This window comes from Lactuca serriola, chromosome 3 (assembly GCF_051521515.1).
Source record: "Lactuca serriola cultivar US96UC23 chromosome 3, Lser_US96UC23_V15, whole genome shotgun sequence".
Lineage (NCBI taxonomy): Eukaryota > Viridiplantae > Streptophyta > Magnoliopsida > Asterales > Asteraceae > Lactuca > Lactuca serriola.
In genome coordinates, this window is record NC_136410.1 from 49,449,751 (window position 1) to 49,471,418 (window position 21,668).

The following is a 21,668-nucleotide window of genomic DNA, read 5'->3' on the forward strand; positions in this document are numbered from 1 at the left end:
AGAGAGAGAGAGAGAGAGAGGCGACATCGACGACAATGGTTGGTGTCGGGGTTTTCGGCTTCGTCGGCAGCGGGTGCAGCGGTGGTATCTGGTGGCTCGGTGGTTCACAGTAGCAATACAACGGCTGGAAGAGTGGAGTTATAAGGTGGCGGTGATCTTAAAGATAGGGTTAGGGTTTGGGAGGGTTAGGTTTTAAACAAGGGAAAAGGAGGGGAAGGTGACGGGTTTTAGCCCCGCCTCCTCCATTTACACTTCAGCCCTTCATTCTCTATTTTTTTCAAATTAAATCCACTAATTACCAAACAACCCCCAACTTTCAGATTTCATTACAATACAAGTCTGAATGTTACAGTATAGATCCCACTTTCCAGAAATTACAACATTTAACTCCTTATGGCTAACACTGATAAATTACTACAAATTTAAGGCTAGTAATAAAATAAAATATAAAATACATCTCGGGATTTTAGGGATTATTATTTATTTACTTATTTTTGTTTAATTATTATTATTATTATTATTATTATTATTATTATTATTATTTACTTATTTTATTTTATTTATTTATTTTTAACGAAATGTTATAATTCTCCCCCACTTAAATTAGTTTTCCTCCTCGAAATCAGCTCTTGCTTTTACTTCATGATGCACTCCCCCACAACAACCAAGATGAACAAAAATACGCAGAATCAATCGGTCTCCGAGCTTCTCAGCCCAACGCCGACACTCTAATCCCGCACCAAAAGGGCATCACCACAATGAAAACTAATTGTTCTCATGTTGAATCGAACCACACTCTTACTTTGCTCCGACTGCCCAACAGAGCTACCCACTATTAACACTGGGGATCACCCCCAATCAAGCGATAACAGACAGGCAAACCCTCAACCTGAACTCCTAACACCTTAGGGTCTAAGCACAAGCTCCCTACAGATGCCATCACAACCAAAACTAACACGAATCTAAGGGAAAGTCCAACAACTAACGATGATCTTGTTGTGAAACCGGAAGACTTAGCAGTTTTGTAGAAGTCTGGAACTTAGAGAAATATGACTAAAAACCAAATCTTGGCACCAAGTATTCCTGCTACGAGGTTCCACTCTCCCCCAATTGAAATATTCTAGGAACTGAGAACTTCATAGTCCTTCGATACCCAGACTAACTCAAACTCCACCACTTGATCCCAACTACTGATATCTACATACATATGAGAATCTAAACTCACTCAACATTCATACATTCGTACTTGCATACAATCAAAGACTAAGATAATTAATCCATACATAACAAGAGATCAATCTAAACAAATCTAAATAAAATAATTTCATTGAACTGATCATCTAAGATTACAACTAAACTTAAAACATAGATGGAAGTTTCAGACGCACACCAATACTACCACAATTGCTAAATTTAAGAACTGTCAACTCAAATCTTAGTCCTCAGGACCCCGGCATTCCCCTGACGACCATCGCGTAACTGCCAAGCTAAGGGTGTAGGATCTAGCACCTCACTGAGAAACGGGCAATGAGCCCTGATGTGGCCTTCCTGGCCGCAATGAAAACAAACTCGCACACTTTGCCTGCAGTCTCTTCCAAAATGACCCTCCTCGCCACACCAGCGACATGAAATATATCCGTGTCTCCATTCAACTGATCCTGAATTCTGGCCGGCGAACTTGAACCGCTTCGCTGCAGGCTGGGACTGATCCTGGGCCTGACACTGCTCCCTCACCTGGGTCTCTATCTCAATCTCGCCTCCTCGAGGCATCCTAAAGCTCAGCTAGAGAACCATAACACCAGATGGACACAAATTGTCGAATTTGCATCTTGAGTATGCTCTAATATCGATTCCTCTGAGCCTGCTCTGAAGCTGCGAACTCATAATTGAACAAGGCCCTTTCAGTGAACATCTTGGTGATCTCCGTCACTGAATCGATCGTCTGCCTCAGATATAGGTAATCCTGGGCTAGTCTCTCCCTCTCTACCAGGGGAACATACCTTGCACGGAACATCTACGAGAACTGTTCCCAAGTCATCGCGGCCCTCTACTCAGGAGTATAAGAACTAGTCACCAATCTCCATCAATCCCTTGCCCTGGACCTTAGAAGGATTAGAGCGCAGCTGACCTTCTGGACATCTGGAAAAGAACACATGAAGAGACAACCCTCCATGTCAGAAAACCATCCCATCGCCATGATCGAGTCTGAGACCCTATCAAACTCCGGGGGCTTCGTACGATCGAAGTCCCAATACTGTAAATCTTTTTCTCCGAGAGCCCTAATGGCAGAAATAGCCGTAGAGGCTGCAACAATAATAACTTCAGAAAGTGTAGCATATCAGTCATCATAGTACTCCATCATCGCAGTCTTAATATCCCCAAATAGTTTCGGTATCTGATACTGGACGATGGTCACAACCTCTTCACGAAGAATCCTCCTAATCCTGAAATCCAACTCATCTGATCCAATCTACTTGTCAGCCCCTGATCCCGATCCAGATTCGGTCTCAACTCGTCTTGTAGTCACCATACTGAAAATACACCAGGGAGATATCAGATAATACACATAACATAACAGGGTAACCAAGTCCCATCCAAGCCCTATGGGTTGTGACTTCCTTGCTACGCATATGGGTCCTATGCTTTTAGTAGTACGGGCATATACTACCTTCCACACCTACCCGTATTTGTCTTAGAGGATCACCACAACACCCTAACAATATTCACAAGCATAACCATACACTCAATCCTCACTCCTTAAAGGAAAGGTTAAATATCTCAAACTGGCCGGCTAACTAACCCCACACGACTCATCCATGAAACTTCCACTAACCCTGTAGCACTCGTGTATGCTAGCCATACATAATTCTGGACCCTATAGACAGTCGAATACTAGATTCTACACTAAGCCCTTCATCAAACAAGAACAAGAAATAAGGCTAAACCAAACATCCTCAGGCTATAGAATCTTAGTTATGTACAACTATGTCGCATACACTAAGCAACTACAATAATGATGTCAGTTTCATACAAGAAGAACCCTAGGCTATCAAGCATCATATAATCAGGAAATCCTATTATGCAATTCCTGAAGATCCCTAGCCTATCACTAGCATGCTTTTCTAACAAATCATGTATCGCTAAGATCAAAACCCAACAAATATAACAAGTATGAGTATTTTGGGAACCACTCTCCTGTTCGGGATCTGGATGATTGTATGCACTGCATCTTCTTGAAAATCAAAGTTAAGTCAAGGTCCACGTTCCCGATCCCAAGCCAACAATCAAACAAGAACATGACAAAAGACCGAGCCCATGTCCTTAATCCAACTCTTTTATTCTAATTTCTTTTTCAAAACCATTTTGCAAAAACTCCCGGATCCTAGTTTGAGACCGGATTCACACTTGTGTTCCTCCAATTCACTCAAACCAGGGCTCTGATACCAACTTGTAACGTCCCATTTTCACAACCAAAAATTTTCATTTTTATTAAGATAAAAATTTCCCAATTTATTAATCCAATAATTAAGAAAACCATTTATTCTGAATTACATTTATTAAAAAAAGAGTATTGTAGAAACACGGAATCTTCAATGTTGCTAATGAGTGTGTACAGTCCTGCCTTCGCCTCCTAGTAATAACCGATGATACCTAAAACCATAAACAAGTGGGTAAGCATAATGCTTAGTGAGTTTCCCCCAAAATACCACCATATAAACGGATCACATATAAAATCAAACATGTCGGGTCCAGTCAACAATCGGGTTGGAATACCCTAGGCCCAGTCAACCTCTAGGTCCAGTCATCCTCGAGATGGAATACCCCAGGTTGGAATGCCAATATACAACAGGTCCACTCAACCATCGGGCTAGAATACCCAGGGTTTATTGGCCTACTGCCTCAACCCTACCGATCTTCTCGAGCCTCTGTGCCTACAGCTTACAACCAGCCCGCACCAGGTATCTTGGCCTACCACAACAAGCAGGACCGCCTCAACCCCAAGCGAACACAATATATCGACATATAAACAATCAGGATCAAGTAGGCATATAATACAGGCAAACAACAATCATACATCTCACTACTTCCTACTAATCCTCTCATAACACAAAGTCCCACTACCAGCTAACCCTCCTAAAATGCATAACCATAAGTAACCAGAGGCGAGATAGCCACCTGAACAGATGATCCTACTCTAGAGCCACAAACAAACAAGGAATAGGCAAGTGAGCCTAGACCAAAAGGTCTTAGGCTATCCTACATGACCACCGAAAGTCCCTAAGGGCACTCTATAGATGATAACCAACAAGCACATATAACATACAATTCTACATGTTATTACCATAACATAAAGCAACATACTCAATACCATGAGATAGATCTAACTGATCACTACAACATAGCAACATACTAAATACCAGAACACAGATATAACAGAACAATACAACATAGCAACATACTAAATATCAACGATCCAAGGAATGCATGGTCGTATATACTCAGAGGTGAGATAGTCACCCGGACAGGTGATCCTACTCTAGAACCACAACCAAACAAGGAACATGTGAGAGAGCTTAGATCAATAGTCCTCAGTCTATCCTACATGACTATATACAGTCCCTAGGGCATCCTTCTACTAACAGATAACCAAAACTAGGGAGCCGACATTGGTGCCTTTGACCCACGGGTACAGTGAGGCGCCACTCACCTTGATATGTGTGAAGATAACCATTGTAGCAATGAAGAACTCTACAAGCTTCAACTCACTTCCAATCACCTATAGGAAGATACTTGAGTCAGTACCCGATCATAGGTCATAATCACTTGCAATAGTGGACACCTCACATAAAATGACGATTAGGGTTTCACATAAAATGACAGTTAGGGTTAATTAAGAACACTTAGCCGATTAAGGACTTAATCACTTAAGGGTATGACTTATTACAGTTTAACTTAGTCTTATCATTCAAATAACAATCAAATCAATAGCGCTCGAATACGCGTCCGATCTACACTTAACCCCTTAAGGACTTAATCCATTAAGTCCAATATTGCATTAAGTTAATTGTAGGGACATTATTAAGTATTATTTATAGCTTAATTAACAGCTATAATGCGGGTCTCGACAAGTACCAAACTAAACTTTCCAGGATTAGAGTTTTCTAAACCCTAATTAGGGTTTCCAATCCAAACACATGCCAACGAGGTTCAAGGTTAGGTTTTTAGGTTAATTAGAGTTTAATAAGTTAGGCACCACTCACTACCACCTTGGGCGATAGTGGTCAACGGTGGTTCACGACGGCAGCCACCCCCTCACGGTGGTGGTGGTGGGTTTTTCTTCGGTTATCCGACCAAGATTTGTTCATACAACCTTAAAACATTAAAACACACACATTTACACAAAGTACACACACAACCACTACACACGATGGTTGGTGGCCGCAGAAAAGGCCAACACGGGCGGCAGTCACCATGGTTGGCTGCCATGGTGGTTCTTTAAGTTTTTCGGCCAACAAAACACACCTATACACACCTCATCGATTGAAACTCAAACACCCTCATTGTCTTAGACTGAAACATGCATCCATACCACACAAAAAACACACACAACACTGCCATTCTCATAGTGGCAGGCGATGGTCAGAACAATGTTGTCAAGACGAGGCAATCGTCGGAGTGGCGGTGGCAACGGCGGGATGAAGGAACAGAAGAGATAAGAGGGTGGGAAGGGTTGCATTGTTATCAGAGAGAGAGAGAGAGATAGAGACTACAACGACGACGGTGGTTGGCTTCGGGGTTTCCGACTTCGTTGGAACCGGGTGTAGCAACGGTATCCGGTGGCTTGGTGGTTTACGGTAACAATACGGTGGCTAGAGGAATGGAGTGATAAGGTGGCGGTGATCTTAAAGCTAAGGTTAGGGTTTGGTAGGGTTAGGTTTTAAACAAGGGAACAATAGGGGAGGGGTTACGGGTTTTAGCCCCGCCTCCTCTATTTCAACTTTCATCCATTTACACTTCAGCCCTTCCTTCTCTATTTTGTTTTTCAAATTAAATCCACTAATTACCAAACAACCCACAACTTTCAGATTTCATTACAATACAAGTCCTAAAGATACAGTATAGTTCCCAATTTCCAGAAATTATAACATTTAACTCCTTGTGACTAACACTAATAAATTATTACGAATTTAAGGCTAATAAGAAAATAAAATATAAAATACATCTCGGGGTTTTAGGGGTTATTATTTATTTATTTATTTATTTATTTATTATTATTATTATTATTATTATTTACTTATTTTATTTTATTTATTTATTTTTAACGGAATGTTATAGTACTTTGGGGAACTCACTAAGCTTTGTGCTTATAGTTGTTGACATTTGCCTGCAATTTATGATTCCAAATCTTTGATTGTACACATTCGCCTGCAATTTATGATTCCATATATTTTGGGACCCTTGATGTTTTGATGATGATTTGTATTTGAAATTTTTGATTTTTCCTGAGATGGTTTTTATGAAACAATGTTTTATAAGAATTTAAAATGAAAAATTTGATTTGGAAATTTGGATGTTACACTGCTGCATAACATGCAGTCAGGTATATACTTATCTGAGAAAGCTTGTGCCAAACATGTCCCTTTTCCCCACTTACCTAAAACATGCCTCCTAAAACCCAACATTGGTGTTGAAACACTAACATTCCAAACCACACCTTTACCATTCAAGATGATGATGTAGTGGTAAATCTGAACTCCCATGCTCCACTAGAACAGTACTATTAACTTCTTCCCAGAGAAGTCGATGGTCAGACTTGGGCTCTCATTGCCACTCTTCTTTAGGAGCTTCACATTTATGACGAGATTCACACGCTCCTTGACAATATTGGCTTGGAGGGTCTTTTGGACCTTGACTATCCAACATCACCTCTGTTAACCAGAGAGTTCTTATCTACCCTTAGTTAAGTTAACCATGAAGGTTACTTCACTTTCCGTTGTTTCAGCAACACTTAGAAGCTTCATGTAGACCAACTTTACGGCTTCTTTAATGTGCCTGCCACGAACAGTTCTTCGAGTCCTGTTGGTTTTCATGAAGCAACTTTTTGGAAATCCATTACTGGTCTGGATTCATACAACACTTCCGCATCTTTTCAGACCAGTATCATCCATCTAATCTTGAAAATCAGACTAAAAATTATCTACAAAATTCTTTTCGCATAAGTTGAAACCTCTAAGGTTGGAAAAGCTTATTTGACAATACTATGGGCTATGGTGACCGGTGGGTATCGCCCACATTTTGGTCATTTATTTGTGAAACAATTTCAGAAGGTTATTCATCTGAGGTCCGGGTCTAGAAAAATTTTATGTGGCGGTTTAATCACTTTAATCGCCCATGGTGTGTCTGATCAGATTCCCCCAGAGTACCAGTTCTTTGAGGGTGACTCTTCGCGTCTTACCCTGCAAAACCTCGATAGCATGTACATGTGTCGATCATCCCCTGGTGGATATAACTAGATGCACAAGCATGCTTGTTACCTTCGGTTCACTGACCCTTCCTTTATCACCCTGACTGATCCCATCAGTTCTACCAGGTGGCTTCTCGCGTCCAATTTGTCAGTTGCTGATTTTGTACCGAATGCCCTACATGAAATCATATATATATATATATATATATATATATATATATATATATATATATATATATATAATTGTAGGGATGAATGGGTCTAACATGTGGCTAGAAACTAAATACACAACACCATTACCCCTTGTGAGTAGAAGGATTCTTGGAAGACCAATGTTAAAAGGAAAAGGGATGCCATAGAAAATAATGGCAAAACACAGACAAAAAAAAGAAGGCTTCAACAGTTACTAATGCCACCAAGAAGGTATCCAAAACTGGAAGGGGTGAAGTGTAACATTTTCAAGGAACCAGGTCACAATAAAGCTACTTTTTCTATGGCAAGACCCCAAAATGTATTGTAAAGAAGACAAGGAAGAAACAAAATGTTAATGTAATATACTAGTTACACTTTAATTGTATTGTTCATTAAATTGAGGTTTTCATGAATTACATAACAATCTTTTACCTTGCTATATAGGTACTGCAAATGAAGGTCAAGAACAAGAAGAAATTCAAGTCAGTACTCCATTTAAGGTGCAACAATGGTTCAGGAGGATGTCCAAGTTCAGGAGGGTATCAAAGTTGAATAGGGAGTAACCGAGGTGCAATTTGAAGAAGGGTTAAATGATGATGTTGTTGAATTTAAAGATTTGTTTAATGAGGTGCAAGCTAAAAAGGATAATGTTGGAAATGTACACGTTCAAGAGCTTAATGGTGCTAATGTTCAAATTCAAGAGGTCCCACTAGTACTATACATATCTGACTTATTGAAGAGGATCAGGAAAAGAAAAGTCAGATAGAATCTTGAAGTTAAAGTTGGGAAGATAGTAGGTGATGCACATGCTCCAAGGAACTCCAAGGAAAAAGCTCTTCATATAGAGTAGGATAGTGTTGGTAATCTTGTTTTAATATGATATTGTAGTTTTTAATTTGGATACTTGGTAGTTTTAAGTTATGTTTGAAGTTGGGTAATATAGTCAGGTAATATGGTTTTAATTTGGATCCCCTGATACTTGATTGTCTAAGCTATGTTTGAATTTAAAATGTATGAAAGTAGGTTGCCTAATTTTTGCATGATAATAGGTTGGTTTCCATATTATTGCATGCATGCACACAAATGGGTAATATGGTACATTATGCTAAAATGTGCATGATATACATGGATCAAAACAATATGGTCCTCATTTTTTATTACTTTGTCAATTCCTACACATAAAAAGGTAAACAAAGTGGTCTACTCCCGAATAATCCAACATTTATGGTCACATATTATTATTAAAGTAATGAGTTCTATTCATGCACATGCAATGCACTCAGTTCCTTGTAAACAACATAGATAATGTACTTTTATAAGGTTAAGGAATCTAATACACACACACACTTTTCAATTGACAATAATGTAAGGGCACATATCATTACAATATTATAATAATGTTAATAGACATTACAAATCATGCACTTTTAGTACAAAAGTCCCAATCATTCGATCATGGCAATATTCATGTTAGATGCACTTGATATGCATCTTTTAGCACGTTTTTCTCGGTATTTTTCTTTGAAAAGCTAACTATCTCCCTATTGTTATTATAAATTGTGTGTTTCTCCTTATATTTGTAGAATGTATGTACTACTCACTTTTGTTATATTTTCAGGGTAAATTGGAGCATATTGACACATACAACATCTCAGGATGCGTTCTAGGAAGTAGTGGAGCTTGATTGAAGGTGGAACTAAGGAAGGATGTTGAGGAATGATTAGGAATAGTTTGAAAGGAAGAATTACGACAAAAATGAGACAAGATGGAAGAAATGTGATCACATTTCCTGTTTATGCGATCGTAATGCTCGCATACTTACTTCAAGGATTCTACATGCAAAAAATTCAAGCTGAGAAAAAAGACCAGAAATGCGATCCCATATCTGTTTATGCGATCGCAAATTTGCTTCGAAGTCTCAAAAAGTTCCAAAATGGCATCATATTCCAATAAGTCACTTCGGGACAACATTTTCACGAAAAATGCGATCACATTTATCATATATGCGATCGTAGAAATCTTCGATTTTTTACTGGACATATAAAAAGGCTTTTAAAATACCCCAATTATCCAATTCGTGATTCTATACGGATGAGAGGCAATTTTTAGAGGTTTTCGAGTGCCAAACATAGATCTAAAGAACACGATTCAATTTTTTTCTTTTCTTTTAGTAAGATTTGTCAATTAGGTTTTGTTTCTACTTCTTGTAATTCGTTATTAGCCATGTCAGGCTAAAAACCCTAGATTTCAGTTTCGCAAACGACTCGACTTTTCGTGCAAATAATCATTAGGCAAGATTTTTTATTGTGTTTACTATTTATTTTGATCACTTTTGTGTTTAATTGAACGTTTGATTTTGATTCAGTTTATGTTGGCCACTTTAATTGTTAATGAATCATTCAAATTATCTAATTTTTTTAGATCCGTAATTGTCTTTATTTATCAGTAAAAGTAACGAATATTAGATTGATTTTGTGTTAGGATTAAATCTAATATAAACTTATCAAACAAGTATTTACACTTCCGAGCTTGTGAGAAGTATTGGACTTTAATGAGAATTTTACACTGTGTCTAATGCTACTTTTCAAAATTAATTAAGAGATTGTTTGGTTAATTAAGTAAAAAGTAAGGTTTAATTCAAAGAGCTTGTTTTGGTTAAACATCTTAGTAAATAAAATTGTTAGAACTTATTAATAATTTTCAGTACCAGTTTAAGCAATACACAATTCAATTATCGTGTTGAAGGTTATTTGCATAATTAGGAGATTCACCGCAAAACTGAAATCCGCTTTTACTTTCTCAATTTTACTCTAGTACTTAAGTTGCATTTTTCTTTTATAAATTTATGTCCAATTTAGTTTTAATAAACAACAAAGTTCCCTCATTTTAATTTATGTTAAATTAGTGTGTACATTATGCAAGAGAGGCATAGACTTTAGGACGTGTCTCTGTGGAGTTGACCCTGCTTTCCTGTACTAACCCCTAGTGCACTTGAGTAGAATTTTTATTTAGATTATTATTTGTTTAGGCGTTGCGAGAAGCGTCTAACAATACACTACTACAATGATCCCAAAATTTGGTTGGAATTGTTATCATCAACCAATAATATACTAAAGCCCCTAAAAGTAGGTTGTAATTTTCATCATCAACGAAAGCCAAATACATATATAGAAACCCCCACCCCTGACTGACTAACTTCACTTCCATAATAGCTAAAGGAAAAAGCACAACTACCACAAGAACCACAATCATAAGCTTCAACCTACCAAGTACCTTGTTTGAATGATCCAGGAGCTTCTGTGGCCTCTCAACTAGGGGTGTTCAAACCGGATATCCGAAAATTCGGATAGTTAATTTTAATATCTGAATCCGTATCCGAATTTTCGGATATCCGAAAATTCAGATACGGATACGGATATCAATATCGGATATCCGAAACGCATCTTTTACAAATATTAAATTTGTGTCATTAATATTTTGTATGTAATTTGAAATGAAATTAACAACACAGCAGATTCAATTTGCAAATCAATTAACAAATAACGTAATAAGGAACGTATTTATGTATTTTTCTTCCTAATTTATCTTCACAGTGGTTTTATAAGTCATTTTCTTAGTTTATTCACAATTGTAGCTATTCAATATGTTTGATAAGTCATTAACTTTGGAAATAAATTAACGTCGCCATTAACTTTACAAATAAATTAACAACAATTTAAATTTGCAAACGAACTAACATTACAATAGCTACAACGATAGTCACCTCATATCTAAAGTTTCCCTGTCATCCAATTTTAAATTATAAGTAAGATATTAAAAAAGAATTAGAAAATTTTATTTTTCGGATATCGGATATCCGAAATATCCGAAATTTTTCAAAATTGATATCCGAATCCGAATCCGAAAATCCAAATATCCAAATTTTCGGGTAATTTTGAATCGGATTTTCAGATTTTCGGATCGGATTTTTCGGATTCGGTTATTTTTGAACACCCCTACTCTCAACCCCGGCCTTCTCCTTTGATAGGAGAAACTAAATTCAGCTCTATCACTTAAGTCCTTCACTTACGCAATTCAGACTGATCCACTCTACTATCAAACTTTTGCTTCATTGAGTAAATCAGTGTTTTGTAGTAATCATCTTCCAAATCATCATCTATTCACTCAAAGAAGTTTCATTTTATAAGTTTGGTCTTTTAATCAATTAAACAAGCACAAAACATAGTTGTTAATCAAGTAATCTTGATCTGCTCTTCAAATAAACAAACAAAGAATGCCTAGGTTTATGTTTATGTCAGACACATTAGGGTTTTCAAAACCCTATTTTCTTGAATAAATCTTATATTAAGTAAAGTATTATCAACATAGAAGTAAATATGGGCAGATCGGAAGCTCACCATGTTATTTTTACAGTTAAAGAACCTCCTCTCGGGATTTCCAATGCGCCATGAAGTTCATTTCAATGAGGGTTTGTCACAGTCACAATCGGGAAGGTTGTATGCATCGCTAGCGGTCGCAGCTCGTAGCCTCAACGTTCGACTGGTGGAGGAGGATGAGGAAGCCATCGGGAGATCTCTTAACTTTAAAAGCTTTGCTTGAATGGTCGAATTAAGGAAACAATATAATCGGGAATGTGTTATATGAGGGTATCATTTATTAGGTAGGTGATGTCCGGGTTGTGACGTGGTTGAGTAGCTATAGTAACGCTTTACCTTCTCGCATATGTCATATTGCGAAGTAAGCTTTGTAACTGGACAACCGACTAAAATCGATGAACATGGGGTAATTGATAAGTAATATGAAAGTTGAGGGACTAATTGCGGAAAAAATAATTTGAGTGACCAATCCGGGAAAATGCCAAAACTCTGTTGTGCTACAATTTCAATTTCCCTAAAAGTAGATGTATCAAATTTTATTGTTCACTTGAAAAAAAGGAGTAGTTCAATTTTGGCATTATATTAGTAGTCACTTTCATCTCTAAGGGCATCCACAATCCATTGATGTGACGACCCAATATTTCGAATCAATGTAATGACCTAAAAAGTCAAGAATTGTAACCTCTTTTGATATAATGAAATTATTTTCAAAAATAAAATGTTCAAAAGTCATCTACTGGATTTCATAAATGATAGATATCGTGTCCAGGGTTTCAGAAATATAAAGAACACTAAAATCCGAGTTATAACGAAGAAGTTATGACCAACCTAAGATTCACAGCAAAAACCGTCAATACGGTTAAACGTAAAACGATAAATTTCAATAAAATACTTATTAGCCTTAGGTATCTAAATAAAAGTCGTAGATATCATTAAACCGTGAACATATATAAAAAGAACGTCCAAATCTGACTTCATATGAGGAAGTTATGATTTTTCGAACTTTCGGACATAACAGTAGACAACTAAAAACTCGAATTAGAGATCAAGCGACTTTTTTCCGACACAACCTAAATGAGAATCGAAGATCTCTTCAATAGTAGTACAATGGTAAAAAGACAGACGAGAACGGACGTCGGGTGAAGAAGTTATGGATTTTTAACGGACTTTTCCAGTCCCGGCCTGTTAAAAATATATTATTAAAAATAAAGTCAAAAAATAGCCGATGAAGTCTAAACGAGAATTGTAGAGTATATTCTCACCTTTGCGTGCATATAAAGAATGTCGAAAACGGAGCTCGTACGCGAAAGTTACGAAATTTACAAGTTCGGGGCACAACTTCCGAGGCTGGTCCAAAGGGAACGCCCCGCGTTCGTGCTCACAGACCTGTCCCTTCGCCATCCCATCTGAGGTTCGTAAGCAATGATGTATTTCAGCTTCGGAGCGTGCTGCGTTCAGGGGAACGCCCCACGTTCGCATCTTTTCCAGCCCTTATATAAAGGGTGCGAGGGTGACGGGCAAAGGTTGCTAATTCATCACCAAGGCTTCGGATTTTTCTTGCTTCTAACCTCTCGAGATTTTCCCGACATTCCGGTTTCATATTCAAGTCTTGACGGAAGTTTTACGCTCCCGAGATTCCCGAGGATCACGAGAAATCAGCTTTCTCAAGTCGAAGTTCTGCTCGGTTTTCGTCTCGCCTTCTTCACTACTACCAAGTGAGTTCATACCTCTATAACTACATTTTCAAATGCTTTGTAAATGATTTTATACACTTTTAAGGGGGGAATACAAGTACACACACGGTTATCCTCATGTGAAAAACATCAATCTTTTGCTATACTTTTGTTAGATAATAAATCATATGTGATTTATAACTATCATACGAAAACATTCTCATACACCATATCATGATAACACTTTGTCTTTTTGGAACGAAACATGTTGTTATATAAATATCAAAAACTTTATTTATATTTTGAGTATAAATGTTAAATAATGTTATTACAAATGTTATACTTTACATACAAAGTCGACACTACACTAGGGTTTATCATACAAACGAATCACACATTTGGAAAAACTATAATAGGTATAGTTTACTAGATATTCATGAGATTTTACATACTATAAGTATTATATCAAGGAAATACTTTCATATACAAGAATAATTGGACTTTTCATACGTAAATCTATTCGATACTAAGTTTGTGAGACATTCAACTTCACGTACTTTCAAGTATGCAGTTAAAGTCCTGTATTATATACTATAATCTCTTGTAGGGAGAGCGTGATACTTGTGTATAGATCTATATGAGATTGACAATCCCGCACCTAAACTATTAACTACAGTTAGACCGGCAGGTCTGGGGTGACAAACGTCATAACATTCCAATGCCTGAAGAACGTTATTACAGGCAGTCTGGGTCAATAGCATGATTATAAAACTCACATGGAGTATTAAAAACACGTTGATTTACGGGGTTATCAAATGCCTTAGTGATTTTATACATACACAAATCTACTATTATAGGCATGAAAAACACCATTGCATTCCAGTTTTGGAACTTTTAAACTACCACACACTTATGGAAAAATATTGGATTTCTAGAAGCAAACATTCAAAAATAGTCGGGTGTTGGTAGAAGACTACTTTCATACTAGTAGGAAATATAGGATTTTCTAGGAGTTTTCAAACATCTATAAACAATTTCATTCAAATTTATACAAACATTGACATTAAATACTTATGAACTCACTAGCTTAAATGTTGTTCTACTCTTTCAAATTTACTTGTAATTCTCAGGGATTCAGTAATACAGGTAAACTTCAGCTTTTGGAGAAGTGATGCTAAGACGTCAGTTTAAAACTCATTTTTTCATCATATTGTAAGTTGTTTTGAAACAAGTATAATTCGACAATGTAACTTTTAAATTATATATATGATGGTTGTTTTACTTTCTTTACTATGTATTCAACTGTTATGATATTACATGGAGTCATCCGCCCTCGAACGATTCCGCCGTTCTGGTTTGGGGGTGTGACAATTGAACTCTATAGAGTTCAACAGGTTGTCACATCATCCATTAAACATTTATACAACATCACCTACAACCCATTAAATACATATCCAATCCTAATCACCACCTTATTTCTTCTATTGAACCATTCAATGATTATTCAACTCCTCCATTCAACTTTACTCCATGTCATCACCCACAATCCATTCACCACTTATTTAATCATAGTCATCACCTTATTCGACTCTTATAGTACCTGCATTATGGATGCTCTAAGAACAATTTAGTAGTCATTTTCATGTATAATAGTAGATGTAGTCATTGAGTAGTCGTTTAATCTCATTTCAATTTTGCCATTATAAATTCAGTTTACTGGTTTCAATTTTCATCATCATTTTTTCTTAAAAAAACAACACTCTGAAATTTGCAATCCTAATTTCTCTATATTCCTCATTCATGTTTATAACTTCAACTATCAACCTTCTTTCACAACTTAATCATAAGCTACTTCATTTTTTCTTAATTTCAAATATCTCATGTGAAACATTATATTTAGCATAATAATTTACATATTTTATCTTTATTATTTATTTTGGAGTTGCATTTCCATAAAGTTTGCGTTGAAATTGAAAAATAATACTCAAGAACAAATAATGTGGCCTACAAATACTAGTTTTGTAGATCTTCTTCGTAATTGTGAAGTATCGTTTCAGTCTCATGATTTTGTGACCGAGCCCTAAAATGTATAATTTCCTTTACCTAATGTTGATAGATTTAAGACAAAAAATGACTTTGGATTTGATTAACCTAATTCTAATGTAGTGAAGATTCTTAGGCCCTACTTTTTTTCCTCATGAACTGATAAATATCCTGAATAGATAATGAAATTTGAAGGGATAAAATGTTGTTGATATAAACAATGTTTCTTTTTTATCTTCATATTAATAATAAAAAAATGACAAGTTGACTACATATTCCATAATCATTATAAATTTAAAGTGTACATTATCAAATTAAATAATTTTTAAATGTAAAATATATTAAAAAAAATATGAATTTAACTTACATTAAACATCATTTTAAATAAATTCAAGTGGGTGCATAAACATTAGATTTTTTAACGTTGTTTAGTAATATAAGGGTGGGACCCACTTTAAGTGGGTGCATGAACCCGACTCCTAAAATGGTGCCTCTGGCATTGAGCGTAGGACTACTTAGTAGGTGAAGAGGAAAGTTTTAATATTGTCTCCTATACACCTTAGTGTGAATGATATGTTCTGGTAATGAAAAAGAAAAATCATCATATATGGAAGATTACTCATTAGGTGGATGCATATAATTGTTTCGGATCTTTTATAGTAATAATAACAGAAATTTAAACTCCATAATTATTGTCTTCTATATCATCCATTCAATTCAAAAAAATATTGTTTATCCAGTAAAACATATACAAACAAATATTAAAAATAACCTGAAATGTCAATATTTCTTATTTGAAAGTATGGTAGATGAAAAGCAACATAGAATATTATAAGGATCAATTATGAAACTTTTTAAAACAAAAAGTAAGTATTTTAATCAAGGGCGGAACACAAGAATTAAAGCTAGGGGGCCGATCAAAATTTTAAAATAAAATTATGTAAAATAATTACATGTGGCTCTTCGGGATTGTTATGTAATTATTTTACATAATTTAATTATTTGTATTATTAGTAGATATTGATTGTCATGTAAATATCTACTAATAATACAAATAATTAAATTAAATATATAAAAACGATAATATAATTAAATTTGGTAAATTTTTAGACAATCAAGTCAAAATTTTGTACTTTATAGTATCATCGTGTGTGTATATAATATGTGGAAGTTTTCATTTTCCTATTTTAAAATTAAACTCTTTACAATATAAAAAAAAATCAATGTTGTAGAAAAAAACGGGGAGGAAGGAATAGAATATAGACAGGGAGATTATTACTACACCTATTTTAACTTTTTTGTAATTACTTTGTCAATCACCTCTATTTAGTTTTCCAAGAATCAGATTTCTTTACTTTATCCTTTCATTTATTTACCCAACCCTCATAGCTTATGACAAGTGAAAGAGAAAGACGGAATGCAAAGAAAACACATACGACAGAGAAGATAAAGAGATGCACGAAGGTCGTCAGTCGGATGGTGAGAGTAGATAGAGAGAGCACTCTAAGGTGAGCAGCAAGCGTGGAGATCAAATAGGAAAGCTCACGGAGGTCTCTGGTTCGACAAACAGCGTAGCTGCCCACTCCAACGACATTGATATTTTCCGGTGAGCCTTGACGGTTTATCTCGGTGGTAGCGATGACTTTTTAGGATTATTAGGGTTTTATATTTTTTCTCAAAGATCGGAGTAAAAAACTTGTAAGTTGGAATATTTATCAGTTGAATTATAGAGTTTTGGTTTCCTAATTTATCTACTATCCTTATAAATAGCAGTGGTTTTGATTTTTCATGTGATTTTATGGTATTTTGTTAAGTATTTTTTTTTTTTTTCCGAATTATCAGTTTCTGATAAGATTGGTTTTCTGATTTGTTTGAAGTTGCTTGTATATACCAAAAATTACATAAGGGCACAAAATTTGTTTTATGGGATTTTTGGAGATAGTTACACTATATACAAGTATTAGTATGAAAAAAACCTAGGGGGCCATGGCCTCCCCACCACTTAAAGGGTCCACCATTGATTTTAATATAAAAACTGAAAAATAAAAATAACAGAAGGGGTTTATATATATATATATATATATATATATATAATAAAACCTTGAATAGGAACTCATAGTTTGTTTTTTTAGAGGCATCTTCAAAACAACCCATTAACGTACAAAGGTTTTCTAAACTGAGCACATATTAAAAAATAAATAAAATAATACTAATAATAATAATAATAATAATAATAATAATAATAAAATTAAAAAAATTAAAAAAAAAACTCTCATTTCTTTATTCTAACTAGTGGAAAAATTCGGGCTTCACCCCGGTGCCGTTTTTTTGTGTTTTTTATAAAAAGAAATGTAAAAGTTTTGATTGTAAGGACTAAAAGTGTTGAAATGGTTAAAGAATTAAAGAGGTTGGAATTTGCAAGCTTTTAGAAAAAGGACGAAAGTTGTCAATTTCTTAAAGTTTTTGTGGCCAAACGTTGAATATTAAAAGGTTCTAAAAAATGTAAAATTTTGATTGAAATGACTAAAAGTGTCAAAATGGCTAAAAAATAAGAGACAAAGTTGACAAAAAACATGCAAGTTTACTATTCATAAGGAACAAAGTTTTAATATATATATATATATATATATATATATATATATATATATATATATATGAGGTAGGTTCAAATGTTTCTCACATCTATTGTGTGCTAGAATACACCAATAGGAATTTAGTATTAATTATATGTATATTAAATGTTATCCATACTTATAACTCATTTTTATGGAACTAATTAAATTTGTCATTAATGTCAACAATAATATTTTTTCAGAATGAATTTATATTTAGAAGAATGAGAGTGTATTCCAGCAGAATGAGAGTGTATTCTAGTAGAATACACTCTCATTCTTCATATTCAATGGAACTTTATTGTATTTTAAGGTAGTGAGTTCTAAAACAAAATACGAATTCATATATAAAAACCTAGATGCAAATTAATTCTGAAAAAATGTTATTACTGATATTAATGACGGATTTAATTAGTTTCCATAAAAAGAGAATTATAATTATGGATATCATTTAGGGGGTATTTGGATAGGAAAAAAAGAGATGCTTATTTCTTATTCTCACAATAAGCTAATTTGAGTGTTTGGATAAAATCCAGCTTATTAAGCTAAATAAGCTAATTTTAATAAGCATCTCTCCTCATGCTTATTATTTATTGTTTATTCCCACCACAAATAAGCAAAAAGCAATAAACTAATAAGCTAATCCAAACACCCCCTTAATATACATATAATTGTGGCAATCATTTAATATCTATATTTATTTAATTAAATAATTATTTAATTTACTAAATTTCTATTGGTGCAGAATCAATCAATAGATAGTGAAAACATTTGAACCTAACTCTCTCTCTCTCTCTCTCTCTCTCTCTATATATATATATATATATATATATATATATATATATATATATTACTACAAACACAATTATACACTTATACTCTATCTGGCACAACATGTTCTATTTTGGGACATAATTAAATTGCATTAGAAGATGATTGAATCATCATGGTGTCATGCATGTCTTTTGTATTCATGACTTGGCTTGCATGCATAGTGCATTATGGTGCTTCAAACGAAGAAGATATCCAAATTAATTAATAGTTTTACGTCAATAACCATGAACTAGCATTTATTTATAGGATAACAAAGCTAATATTATTCCCACCGAGTTACACCTGAGTTAATTTCATTGAATAAAATAGATTTATTTATAAGCCCATGCATATCGACATAAGACATTTACATTTCCCGCTTGCTTTGCAGGGTCATGTTAATATGTTATGTAAGTTGCATGTGATGATCAGTTGCCAAGTCGATTATATATTATAATTATGTGTGTCATATATATGTGACAGAATAGTGAAGTTGACAATAAAAAGTGAATGTGTAAATTAACCTTATTGAAGGGGCGGATATAAAAGAAAAAGTAGACGAAACCTAGAAAAAGCTAATACCAACCTTCTCATGTGACCTGTGTTGCCATATGTCATGTCTTATTTATTTATTAATCTATATTATGTTGGTTCCCACTTCCCACCCACCACTCTCCTTCCATTCCCCATATACATGCATGCATGGGGAATGACATGGATATGGAGAAGATAAGATCCTAAAATTAGTCTCATATAGATAGTGCGCTACTTTACACCTCATTCTGATCAAGCAAAATAAACACCAATAAACTTTTGTGCATGATCAAACCATACGTAACTTTGAAATTAGAGAAACCCGACTCAGCATGTGCATGTCGATCGACAGCAAAAAGTAGATATGCACAACAAGAGGAAAGTAGTGGTCCAGAAAAGACTCAACGACCAATTAATTAACCACAAAATAAGGATAACCAACTAAAAGTTGTAATGGGTATTCTTCCGTTTTTACATGCCTATAAATAAATGTCCTCCTTCAAAAATCAAAACACATTACCCACATTAACTTCACCACATTTAGCTTCAGAAGTAGCAACAATCAAAACAATATACCTTCAAATCACAACAAATACACATCAACTATGGATCACAGATCATCATCAAAACATGATACTGGAGTTGCGATCAAATCAACTAATAAGGGATTACTATTATCTAAACCTTATGAACCCTGTCACTCAATTTCTTCCACTTCTTCCAAGACCAATGGCACTGAAAGAGAAGGTAGTTTTACACTCTAGATAATTAACAAACCACTTTATTTAATTGTTCTTTATTAATTTTCCAACCATAATTAAATGTTCTCTATACTTCTTTCATTCAGTCAATCTTATACTGTTCATCTTTTGTTAATATGCAGCAAGTTCAAGTCCCAAGTTAATTGAAATCATGAAACAGAAGTTGAGTCATGGTGCCCAAATGATCCAACTTGGAAGTACTCCAGGTAAAATCTTTAGGAAAACCTTCGGTATCAGAGAGGAAGAGAAGCTGTTACAGGCTTCCCAATGCTTCTTGTACACTACAGCAGGTGCAATTGCAGGCATCCTCTTTGTGTCTACAGAAAGGATTGCATTTTGCAGTGATAGGTCCCTTAAAACTTATTCTCCCACAGGCGAACTGCTAAAGTTCCAATATAAGGTGTCAATCCCATTAGGAAAGATAAAAGGAGTAAGAGAAAGCATGAACACGAAGAGGCGATCATATAACTATGTGGAGGTAGTGACTGTTGATGATTTCAGCTTTTGGTTTCTGGGCTTTGAAAATTATAAGAAAACATTAAGATATCTCCATCATGCAATTGGCCACGAATGCTTATGTAATAGATGTTGAAATGTGAAAACTAGTCCTTAAATTTGATGTACATTTTCATGTAAAGTCAGTCTTATAGTTATTTCTAAAATTTTGTAGTAGAACTACTAATTCTCTAATGAGTAAAAGATGTATAGGTTGTCATATGCTCTCCATATCATACTTTTTAATGTCAATTTCTGGGTGCTAGAAGTTTAAATTCAAAGTCCACTTTAAACAACTTATACCATTACAAAATCTCATAAACACATTCAAATCAATACTAATATCAAATATATTTAAAAAAAAACTATAATAATTAATATATAATTTTTATGTCAAATACGTTTGTAGAAAAAAGATATAAGCAATTGAGTAGTCATTTTGATCATATGTAAAAGTAGATGTATGAATTTTTAATGTTTACCTGGAAAAAAATTGTTTAATTTTGGCATTATATATTGAATAGTCACTTTCATCTTTAAGAACAATTGAATAGTCATTTTCATCTATAAAAGTAGATGTGGTCAATATTGAATAGTCGTTAAATTCAGTTTACTGATTTCAATTTTCATCATCCTTCTTTCATAAACAAATAACACATTGAAATTTCAATCCTAGTTTCTCTATATTCCTCATTCATATTTAT

At 34.7% G+C, this 21,668-nt stretch overlaps 1 protein-coding gene across 1 annotated transcript; it reads left to right on the forward strand.

The window, feature by feature from the left end:
• Window positions 1–20,209: 20,209 nt before the first annotated feature.
• Window positions 20,210–21,184, forward strand: LOC145094406 (GEM-like protein 6). The gene is made up of 2 exons (XM_079032619.1): window positions 20,210–20,455; window positions 20,592–21,184. The coding sequence occupies exons 1-2, from the start codon at window positions 20,314–20,316 to the stop codon at window positions 21,059–21,061; spliced, it is 612 nt and encodes a 203-aa protein (XP_078888745.1). The 5' UTR covers window positions 20,210–20,313; the 3' UTR covers window positions 21,062–21,184.
• The last annotated feature ends 484 nt before the right edge of the window (window positions 21,185–21,668 follow it).